Consider the following 12,021-nt stretch of genomic DNA (forward strand, 5'->3'; position numbering starts at 1 on the left):
ATGTTGGATGAAGGCTACCGATTACAAAGTTTTCACTGCTATGAAATAGAAATTAAAATTCAAATACAAGAAAAGGTAATTATTTGCAGAAATCTTTATTAAATATTTTAATACAATATTCAGTAGTAAAAAAATAATGTGATGCATATGGAGACTTGTTAGGCAGGGATCTCAGACAAGGCATGTGATGAAACTGATTTACTTTCCACTGAACTTCAAAACACCTTTTTATTTATTACTTTACGAAGACTTATTTAGAAAAAATGTACGATATCAGTATCTTTCAGAGCTGTTAACAAAAATCTAAAAACAGAAATTCACATTTTCTTACCCTACCTAAAATAAAAGCAAGGAAGATTGCCTTCAATTTAACTTCTAACTTGTGAAAACATTTGGGTATGGACAGTGTCTAAAGTTTTATAATATTCATTTGTTGCAACTATTTTTTGTTCATGCATTTCTGCAAAAATTAAAAAAGAAACTTTCTTAAGTCAGTAGACTCTTTGATAAACTGCTGTTTCAATTCCAAACTATTTTTATTTTTTAGAAATTTTTAAAAGAAATATGCACTCACCACTTTTAATATTGGTTGTCCCTACACACTGATCAATAAAGAACAATATCCTGGCTTATGACATATAAACCCAGAATAATTTTTTACAGAAAACTAACAGAGGATATTGATGAAACCTTAAGACCAATTGCATAATCTATTAAATGGCCCTCAAAAATGAAAAAAAAAAAGGTCATCTACTATCAAAGTAATAATTTACTTATAAATATTCCATCTTGCTTCTGAAATTCTTTAAAAACAGCTGCTGTAAATACTAAGTAATTTTGTTCTCATGGAAAGCATTTGATTTGACAGGGATTTCTACATTAATTATCCTGAACTTGTCCTAGAGACTTCTGAATGCAAAGTAAAACCACCAGAGTTTTCTAGTCCAGCAGAATTTTCAATGCATGATAGCACCAGAGCAGTTCTGTATCTCTAAATTTAGGCACACAATCTGATTATGTAAGATAGAAAAGGCCTTTGAAAACACAGACCCAGCTAATAAACATACTAACAACTTTGGGACCCAACAAGGCCACCTCAGAATCATTGCCATCTACCAAATGTCAATATTCATTTTACAATTTTACACTACCTTACTTTCACGGCTTGACTTTAATTTTAGTGATAATCACTACATGGTCATGTTCACAACCCCATCAGAATCTACAGTAAGTGATACACGTAGCAGTTACCCGAGTGTTACTAACAGGAGGAGTTTATCAGTACGAAACCAAAGATGTCCCTAAAAACCAACCTCCCTGTCAAACTGAGAACAGTAATAATATTGGCTTGCACTAGGTAGTTGAGTTCACTGAAGAGCTCTTTCTCTCTGCCTGTGTTGACGAAATTTAATACAAAAATGAACACATGGCATCATCCTGACCACATTTTTCTGAGTAAAATGCATGAATTTAGAGTAATCTCATCACTGCCTTTTTGGAGGATAGATGGAAAGGAGATTGTATTCATCAACCTAAACCAAGCACTTCCACTTGCATTTAGATCAAAAAGTCACGTGCCAGGAATACAGCAAACATATCAAAGATAAATTCCCATTCCTATTCATACATAAACTAAAAACTCATAAAAAGAGGTTGAATTCCTAACAAAGGAACAAAGATTATTTTTTTAATACAGTCTCTGATCCCAGCCCCACACCTAAACTGATTCTTACTGGATTACTTCCAATTAGCAACACATGACTATACAACATCTTCAGCAACTGTAGTGTCAAAAATTTGGTAATAAACTTGATTTTTCATTTCATCTCTGACATTATAGGACCTGATGAAGCATTCCAGCCATGGCAAATCACCTACAAACAAAATTCAAATTACTGTTAATTTCTAATTTTTATAGGAGGCAAGTATAACTTGAGCAAGATCTTAACTAGAATATCTAAATGTATACAAAAGTTAATAAGAAAAAAAATTAATGATTAACTTTGAAATTCCAGTTGGTATCTTTTAAATTTCCCACAAGATCTGAAAGGGTGTTCAGTGACAGTCTTCCAAGAGTTGTCCTCCCTGCACCAGCACTCCACAAAACACCTGGACCCAGTAGTTGTGCCACAGTATAAAATACATAGACATGAAGACTTTCCAATAATAAATTCATCTCCATATGTTTCAATGAGACAATTTCACTGGTCTCAAAGGAAAATTCTTTACAGTGTTTATTACAGGAGAACTTTATCTAAGTATGACAAAGACCCCAGGGTGATTGCAGTGGTCACTGACAGTCATGTACCTGGAGTAGGCTCTGGAGGCTGGAGCTGCATTGCACATCCACCTTGGACATGTGAAGTTTAGGCAGAGCTACTTTCTGCCACAACATATACACTGCACAAAAACCTCTGTGAATGAATTTGGATTAAGCAGTTGGTCAATTTCCATGGGTATTTCCCATGGCAAGGGATGCTCTAAGTCAGCAGGTGCAGTCAAAAGCAGGATATCACCCAAAGCATGTGCCATATGCTAAATTTCCTTTCTGTTTTCCCTAACATGCTGTGACATTCAGCATGAGGGTGTTCTGGTTAACTTCCATATGAATACAAATGGCATGTTAATGCCTGCACAGGCATGACTGTATTCACACACCACTGCATGCTACATGAGAATTTACTGAATAGTTTTTTTCTCAAAGGTGGAGTTAATATGAAAACATGTTTCAGAACAAATTAATATAAACTCTGCTTTCAGGCTCCAGCATTTTTCTGTATTGAGTTTTGCCTGTGCATAAGTTGAATTCTAAGACTTTGCATATGCAATAGCAGATTGAAAGACCCCTTCCCACCCCCCTTTTAAAATAACAACACGCTGACCTAATTTTCTTCCTGGAGGACAGAGTGTATTCATGGTCATCTGCATCTTTTGCTGAAGAAAATTATTAGTTAAGATTTCAGAGGCAGGAATTTGGAAAAACTTCTCCTGAAAGAAAACAGAAGAATATGAAGTGTTGAAACAAGTGTAAGAAATCATAAGCCAGGATCTTGATTGCGTGTTATTTTAGAAATCTAAAATCAGGTAACACAACAGAAGAATAGTGTTATTTCAAAAAACTGTCTGGATACAGAAAAAAACCCCAAACTGTCTGAAAATATTAATAGTCTGTTTTTCAGTACCCCATAATATTTAGAGACTACAGCCACCCAGAAAGCACACATGTTGGTCTCTATGCATAATGGCAGATATTCCTCATGAACCTCTATAACCAGACAGTATCAGACAATGTTATGGCCAGAGAGGGTGGTCAGTCCCCCTCAATAGTCTCTCACATCTTGAGAGGAAAAAATTCACTTGAAAACAAGGAGCACTACAACCTGGCTTTGTATCTGTGGAACTCTCTTAGCGCAAGTTTCATTTTTTGCCAGTTCTAGAAACTACGGAGAAAAAGCTTATACTGTGGGGGACACTTCTGAATGGAGACAGAAAATAATAAATGGAACATTAAAATGTTAAATATTTTCTGTGTGTTATTAAACCACATACAGTAAGCATGACTGAAAAAACTTCAAGTTTATTCTTTCCAAGTTTGTTACCCGATTTTAGATCTCTAAAGGCTCATCATCTTATAACTCCTCTGAGTGAGCTAAAGTTTTTGTAATTTCTCATTTTTTGTTAAAAGATACAAATACAGAATAATCTGCCTCTGTATAATTTTTGTATGACATGTAATAGCAATGATCAGAAGTTAGCAGATCACCCAGCAGCAGAAATGACACAGATAACTTTCTCTTCTCTCGCTTCAGTCTTCTTCTGCCTATAGAAATTTTTCATTTTTTTCCTTCACTGACTTCTTCTGTAACGAGGGGAGGAAAGAAAAGCACTATGCTCCTATGGAAGTGCAACTGGAAGCTAATGTAAAGCTGCACTTCAAAGCAGCCCAGCTCCTTCTCAGGTGGTGCTAAAGGACTGGAGTTTAGGCTTGGAAATTCTTGGCTTGTCTTTGAAGTACCACCAGCAGGAATGTGAGCAGCTGGCACTTCAGAAGAGACTGTGGGTATTTTCCTGCAGCTAAACTGTAGTACTGAGCAGTATCTGATAAGAAAGTGAGCCAACTCTGAAGTAAAAATTTTTGGAATTCTGCATCAGGAGATGGTTTAAATCTTTTCCCCCACCTTCCTTTTGCAGTTTAGTTTCCTGATATAAAAAGGAAAAAGGACAGTAGAAGGAAAAGATGACAAGCTGAAATGGGGATTGTAGTTTTTGATCTCTTTTACCGTTAAAACACCATTTATTTTAAGAAAAATTTTTTTTTCTGATATTATTTTTACTTACAGTCTTAAAATTAAACAAGGAAGAGTATTCTCTTTGAAGTTCCATTCAAAGTAATTTAATATAAATGGTGGAAAATGTGCAGATATATACACATTAAACAACACTGCTGTGCAGAAAAAAAATCCCACTAAATTCTTTTTCTGTCTCATTTTGTCACACCCATATTGCCATGACAGGAAAACCATCACGTCTTCAGTGTCTCAGGCAGCAGGAATGGTCTTAAGTTGCTTCAGAGAAAACTGAAGATAGGTTAATGTGAAGCTTAGTAAGTAGTTGAATAAACTGCTTCTGAAATCCAAGATAAACATCTGTACAGATACAGCTGCCTAGGGAAAGAGGGCCTCCTCACCTCATGATCAAGAGAAAGAAAAAAATCAAGCATTACTGAATGGAGAGCTTCTACCGAGAGTTAAAAAAGAGGTAAAGAGATTTTAAACTGATGCAGAAGTTAGCTGCATAAATCCTGAAACATTCCTATCATTGACAAAGCATTCAGGCTGCATAACTTAACACTGCAAATAAAAGAGAAATTCAGCCACAGAAATATATAAAAGTTTATGGAAATACCAAATAATCTATCTTCAAGCTCCAGTTTTGTCTTTATGCTTTAATATTCTATACTCTGTACAGTATTAACAACCTTACAGCATTGTAATTATTCCCACAAAACACTGCAGGTAACACAGAACGAGTATTTGTGCACATACATTTGCCATTTTAAAAACAGACAAAATCCAAACTCACATCATCTGTAGAGTCTACCTTTACTTAGATTTACTTACATAATCAAAAAGGTATGCATTTAGTGCTCCTGTTTCATCAACCAGTGTAAACTTCATAACAAAAACATACTGGAGCAGTTGAATACCTAAAACTGAAGAAATGAAAAGTTGTTATTTCTCTGAGATAATATACAAGGCAAACTATAACAACTCGAGCTGACAATATCCTTTTAATAGCAACTGACTTTGAATATTATCATTAGAAGTATAAATTAAAAGACTGAAACTTGGAGGCTCTGATGTCTTACAGCAAAATGTCATTTCTCTCTTGAGATCAAACTGCAATTCACCTCGAAACACTTTAACAGATGAGCCTACAAAACCACATGAAGATTTTTAAGTACTTATTCCCATGCTAGTAAACAAAAAGCTAGTATTTGTTTCCATCTTAGATCCCACCTTAGCAGGATCCTCCTACTCCTGTGTTCTTCTATCCATGGAAGACTAAAGGAGAGGTGCTCTTAATTCAGTAGTAGTAAGAATTCCATATGAAAACTATCTCCTGAGGAAAACAGTTTGTTTGATATGATGTAGCAAAAGCTACCAGGCTTGTTCAGAAAAAGACTGCTGCCAGTTCCGAAAGTATTCCAGTGTAAGTAAATGACTACAGTCACTTTCTCACTGGCAGCAGTAACTGTTATGCTGCAAACATAAAATAAGTGAAACAGATGAAGTTACTACAGCTCTGCATCAGTCTTTTCTGGGTACACATACTTAAACTGGTAGTCATTTTATGTTCAACTGATTTGATATACTTGCAGGTTTGTAATTTAGCCTGAAAATACAGCTGATGGAAGAATAATATACATTAAATAATGTAATTGTCAGCAAGTATTAATTGTTTTCATTTTGAGAATTAAATGCCAATCACTGTCACTCACATATTACAATTATTTAATAGGATATAATTATGGAAGTTTATTTAAGAAAATCACTGTACTGCTCAAACAGTTTTCTTTTAGAAAGTGTTTACCAAACTTATATACTGCTAGATATTCCAACTTAATATGTGAAAACATGAATTGATAAACATGCAAATGTTCTTTTTCCTTAATGCTTTGTAAAGTTTTAAACTCAATTTCCATCCTTTTAACATGTTGACTGCATATAATAGAACAAGGAACTCAGGAAGCACAGCATACACATAATTGTTGTGGCATAATTCCTTTCATTTGAATATTATTTCTTGCAGACTCTCAGGAACATGAAGTTTACAGAAGATAGAAGTCTAACTTGTCAATAAATAAGACTTTAGTTCAGGTCAGAAAAACAGTATCTGCAAAAGGAAAAGCAACAGTAACTTCTAGGACAGCAAGTATGTACAGTTTAAAAGTAACATCTACAATCAAAAATTCATGACAACTGTACTATAGTTAAGTGTTACTACTGATACCAATGGTAGAATAAACTCGTCAACATAGAAAATCCTTTAATTCATACTGCAATAGTTCCAAATGTAAATATGTTATTTCAACTGGTAAACTGAATGAAACCATATTCAACATGACCATAATTACATGCTTTCTGTACAAATCTGCAACGCAGAACTGCAAATCAAACTATTTCACATCAACACTTCAGAATCAAGGCACAAAAGTATTTCAGGACGTATCACATCAGCTAACCTTGTGCTATTTCAGTTGGTTCCCATGATGGTTGTTGCTCTGCTGCAATAGAACTTAGATTCTTCATAGGCTTTGGAGTTGAACACTGCTTGCACCTAGCATCCAAAACAAGATATTGAAACTAACCAAACACTGATGTATTTGTACTAGAAGTGTTCTGCATAGGAAAAAACAAAACCGATTTTCCTGCACAGTGGAAGTGCAGAAGTTTTTCTATTGCTGCTTGAAGTAACTGTTTTACCAGACACACCAGCTTTAGAGCACAACAAAACCCTTAATGCTGTTTTTGAACTATCCATGAGGAGAAACAAATCTGTAAAAGACCACTTCAGAGATTAGACAGGAATAAAACTGTACATCAAGGCTGAGAGAGCTGGAGTTGCTCAGCCTGGAAAAGAGGGCTCCGTGCAGACCCTACTGTGGCCTCTCAATATATAAAAGGGGCTTAAAAGAAAGACAGAGACTTTTAACCAGGGCCTGCAGTGAAGAACAAAGAGCAAAATTTTCAAAGTGCAAGAGGGTAGATGTAGATTGTGCAGAAAGAACAAACACTTCACAAAGAAAGAGCCGAGGCACTGTACAGGTTGGTCAGAAAACACTGTGGATTCCCTACACCTGGAAGTGTTTAAGATGAGACTGGAAAGAGCTCAGCACCCTAGTGTAGTGCAAAGTGTCTGTGCCCAAGGCAGGGGGTTGGATTAGATGATCATGAGAGGTCCCTTTCAACCCAAACCATTCGAGGATTCTAAGCTCACTACACTGCCAAACGTATGTTCATATGCCACCACTTCTCACTTTGTAAAAGTAGGAACGAATCTGAACTTGTAGCACACTCTAAACCCATTACCGAGTTAGAGGAGAAATTTGGCTTTGCCTATGTTGAGAATATTAACTAAGAGCTGTTAAAAAACCTATTTTATTACTGGTGTATTTACACCAATTATTATAAATTTTACACATGACATAGTAAGCTAATGCTGCAAGTGGATGGAAATATGAAGAACTGTTTTCAGATCTGCTCTCATTTGCCTCAAGAAATGAAATTACAGAACAAAACTATTTGTTCCAAATTAAGCTTCTGTATTATTATATTATGGATAGTACTTGAAAAAAACATTTATTATCTTTTAGAATTATATGCAAAACATGTAATAAAAATCAATAAAACCACTTCTGCTTAAGTGATATAAAGTCAAGTCACTTTTTTCCTTTAAAAAACCCACTCAAACTCCAATAAGGTAACACAACTGCAAATTTTGCTTTTCATATGCAGTGTGTCTGTGCTTATTTTTATATATAAATTAATATACATGCAAATGCACACACATATTATTCATTCTACCATACAAAATCTTTTCAGGACTTTGCTAAGTATATGCCACTGATAAAAATGTGCAAGAAACATAGCTCTGAAATGTCAGTATACTTGTGAAGATCCTTCCTAAATATCCTATAAGCAATCACAGAGTATCTTATAAACCATTTACTTTTACAGTCCAACCATTTGAAAAGAGAACAACGTCTGAAGGTGAGTTGTGTGTAGCTGGGGAAATATACAGATTATGAAAGTGCAAGCAGAAATACTTTGTATCAGTGAAGATCCTGTCCCAGTAGGGGTACCCATATACTGCCTTTATTAAAAAAAGGCTGTAGACAGCACTATCTGGAAAGGTCAAAACTATATATGACAGAGAGAAACAATTACCTGTATTCATTTTATGGATGGCCCTTATGGGAAACTTTAGGATTCACCTGAAACATGGAATATTTCTGCACAGAAATTTTTTTACTGCCTGCAGACCTAGCAGAGCACCCCACTGCACTGTGCTCTGCCTGAACTGCTGAGAGAGAGGGCTCAGTAGCTTGCATGGAGGAGACTGGTATTTCTGAGCTCAGTAGCTGCATGCTGCTGGGCACCACTGGGGAAACACACTGCTGGACAGCTCTCACTGAGCAGGAACATGGCATTGCATGGCAGATCACGCATAACAAACCTAGGTGTGGGTACTGTATTCCACAGCTTTGGAACTGTGCAATTGAGAAACCTGTTGAAGTCATCTCTACAGTGAATGACATCCACAAACAGGTAAGGCACTTTGCAGTGCTGTGGATCACAGTAAGTTCCAAATGGTAAGGAAAGGCTGTTCAAAATCCCTTACTGCTTCCAAACCTCAAGCTTTCCCAACACTAAGAGAGAGAATGAGTTGTAAATTGACAGGCTGAGATTATTTTCTGGATCTCTATTTAAATATTACTTGTTATGTTGTGTATATATATACATATACATACATATATATATATAAAAAACCTCAGCATACAGTTTTTAAAAAAACGTATATTTTGACTTTAGTCTAAGTGAGACCAGAAAACAGAAGATCTGGACTAGAAGAGGTATTTAGGTACTTTGCACTGCATGTGCATTTCCATTTCTACAGCACACTGCCCTACCCACGCACCAGCCAAGACTGAAACTGGAGTGCTGTGTAATTAAGGGCTTAAGATTTACAGACCAAGAGCCAAACTGCAGTCAGTCCTTTGATACCAGACACCAAATGATATGGCATTTTATCCCCGATGTCAGTACTGTGGATCATGTTATGTATTTTACAGAGAATCTTTGTGTAAGTTATCCCTTCAAGCACTGCAGTCTAAATAACTGAAGAAAATGCTATCTATTACTGCAGCTAGTGAAATATCAACGAAGACTTTTAACTTACCCGTAATATCTTACATTCCCTTGTAGAAGAAAAGGAGCTGAAAGATCTAATAATTCAAGATCATCTTCTGTGGATCTCACAGGAATAACACACTTAAATCTTTTTGCAAGCTTCCAGATTTCTTTTAGTGTTCCACCTATTAAAAACCAAAAAAATAATAGTTTCTTAAACAGTAGTCAGAAATAAACTGAACAATTTCTCAGCTGATTTCAGGGCCTTCAATAATAATTGATTTTCACTATCAAAAACTAAAAAATAGCCTAATACCTTCTCACTTTTACTCAACAGACTCAATTAAGAAACAAAGGTAGGCATTTATCAAAGCAGATGCCTTAATATCTTCCTCATATCTAACACTGTAACCAAGAGGTTGTATTTAGTTAACATCACTTTCATATAATTACTCCTATGATTTTACTACCCATTGTCTTAGGAAAAGATCAAAGCAACCAAACTGAACTTTTATATGCACATATCCATACAGAGACACTTAGTTGTTGACACTTTAATATCTGAAAATAAATTTATCGAATTACATTGCTCCGCTGTTCTAGGAAAATGGAGAAGAAATATTTTCTTTTTTAAGAAAGAAAAGTTTAGATTGAAGTCAGTTGGAAATACATCAGAAATAAAGCAGCTATCAGAACTAATTCATTATAAAATAAAGCAGAAAACAGAAGGGGTTTTGTCATTGACCCCCACACAAAGGACCAGCTGACTTACATTTGCTTATTCACATCACTACTCGAGCACAGCTGAAGACTTTGTTTTGAACTCTGAATGGTGCTATATGCAATTTATTACTTTTATTGTATAAAAATTCCTCAGTAGTATTCTTGCTAAATATTCTTGTTTAAAGATCAGTGGCTGTTTCTCTTTCCTGAGGAAATCTGATAAAAACCACACCAAACCAAAAAAAACTTCACTGAGTGAAGCTCTATTAATCTGAAACAACACTGACATCCAGAGGCTGACAAATTTAATTGGAGGCTTGTATTGCCAGAAGCCTTTCAGAACTTCCCACATCAGTAGTAAAAATAAGCTTGTTTAGAAAACTTGGCTAATTTTTAAATCAGAACTGAAAAACTAGAAAGCACAGCTAGGAAAAAAACCCATATTTAGATGTCAATTTTAGCATAATCAACAATAAACAATATTGGCATAGTTTTAAAATAGAAGCGTCTTACAAGACCTTCACAGACTACCATCTCCTGTTTGCACAACAGTAACTTACAGTTCCAGCTCAGTTTTTCTTTTCTTTTAAGATGCCTTTATGATCATCACTACTTACACTCAATACAACTTCAACATGTCTTTACTTCATACATACACAGAGTGGACAGAGTGCTGTAAGAATTGGTATATTTGCAATTTACCTTACCTTCTATCATAAGCAAGGTGTCTTCAGGATGTTGAAGCATTTCATCACGCTTCACAAAATGGATGGCTATTTCTCTCTTTTTCTGGTCCTGTGTAGTCCATGTTACAGATTCATACCAGGATGTATTATGCAATTCTGGGTTTGGGGCAGTACCAGCCGAGTCATGTAAAATTAAGTCAAAGGCATCTCTATCTGGAACTTCTTGCCTGAAACCAAATTGAGTAAGTATGTTCTAATAGCTTCTCCTTAGGCAATCTACCAGCACAGATGATAGTACTCCAAATAAATATTAGAATATAGTCATGAGAGTTAAAGTACATACAGGAAAAATATCCTCATTGTTTTATCAGTTTGAACTTAAAGAGCTGTATAGTATATTATGACTTTCCATCTTAATAAAAATGCTAAGTAATATGCTAACTTATCTAGGAGCAGAGGCAGCCTAGTGGCTACATCCTGCACAAACAAAAATCCATGAAAAACCGAATCTATCAGCTTTATGTGATTTCAGTTGGGCCTTAAAAAGACCATAAACTGCATACCACTTCATTAGAGTGAAAAAAACTATATACTTATACAATACAACTTATACAATTTCAAGTTTTATGGTTTAGTCTGTTTGACTTTACATAAACTGAGGAAGAAAAAAAATAAGGACAGGACCAGAATAGCTTCACAAAGGTACTGTCCAGGGAAAATCTGCAACTGTGCACTACACAGTTTCTATCCTGTCCTGCTGGAGTGCACTATTTGAGCATTTCCACTTGTCATACACAGAGAAGCAACAGTGCAGGCCATCCAAATTACACAAATATTACAGAATCAATTAGGTTGTAAAGGGTTTCTGAGAGTGACCAAAGGAGGGCAACAAAGATAGTGAAGGGTCTTGAAGGGAAGCTGTATGAGAAGCAGCTGAGGTCAGTTGGTTTCTTCAGCCCAGAGGAGACTGAGGGGATATCTCAGTGCAGTTACAACTTCCTGATGAGAGGAAAAGAAGGGCAGGCATTGATCTCTTCTCTGTGGTGACCAGAGACAGGACCCAAGGGAATAGCCTCAAGTTGTGTCATTTCTCTGATATTTTTGGATCCAGAAAAGATGCCTTGTCTGGAAGACACACTTTTGTCAAAGATATTTTATTAATTCATTTGGAGACTATTATATCTCTTTGGATATCCTAT

The 12,021-nt window shown here is 35.6% G+C and overlaps 1 protein-coding gene across 5 annotated transcripts in view; it reads right to left on the minus strand.

The window, feature by feature from the left end:
* Positions 1–76: 76 nt before the first annotated feature.
* Positions 77–12,021, minus strand: part of POT1 (protection of telomeres 1) — a 57,698-nt gene continuing 45,753 nt past the window's right edge. For 3 of the 5 annotated variants that reach the window (XM_088165750.1, XM_014877744.2, XM_088165751.1), the window contains exons 16-21: positions 10,844–11,049; positions 9,463–9,598; positions 6,746–6,840; positions 5,121–5,212; positions 2,883–2,988; positions 77–1,874 (exon numbers count right to left, since the gene is read on the minus strand). In XM_088165750.1, coding sequence (XP_088021876.1) covers positions 1,762–1,874; positions 2,883–2,988; positions 5,121–5,212; positions 6,746–6,840; positions 9,463–9,598; positions 10,844–11,049 — 748 coding nt within the window. In that variant the 3' untranslated portion in view covers positions 77–1,761. Of the gene's footprint in view, positions 1,875–2,882; positions 2,989–5,120; positions 6,397–6,745; positions 6,841–9,462; positions 9,599–10,843; positions 11,050–12,021 lie in introns of those variants that run through there. The other 2 variants (XR_015804037.1, XR_015804038.1) reach the window with 2 other exon arrangements.

The sequence above is a fragment of the Sturnus vulgaris genome, chromosome 5, assembly GCF_052056855.1.
Source record: "Sturnus vulgaris isolate bStuVul1 chromosome 5, bStuVul1.hap1, whole genome shotgun sequence".
Lineage (NCBI taxonomy): Eukaryota > Metazoa > Chordata > Aves > Passeriformes > Sturnidae > Sturnus > Sturnus vulgaris.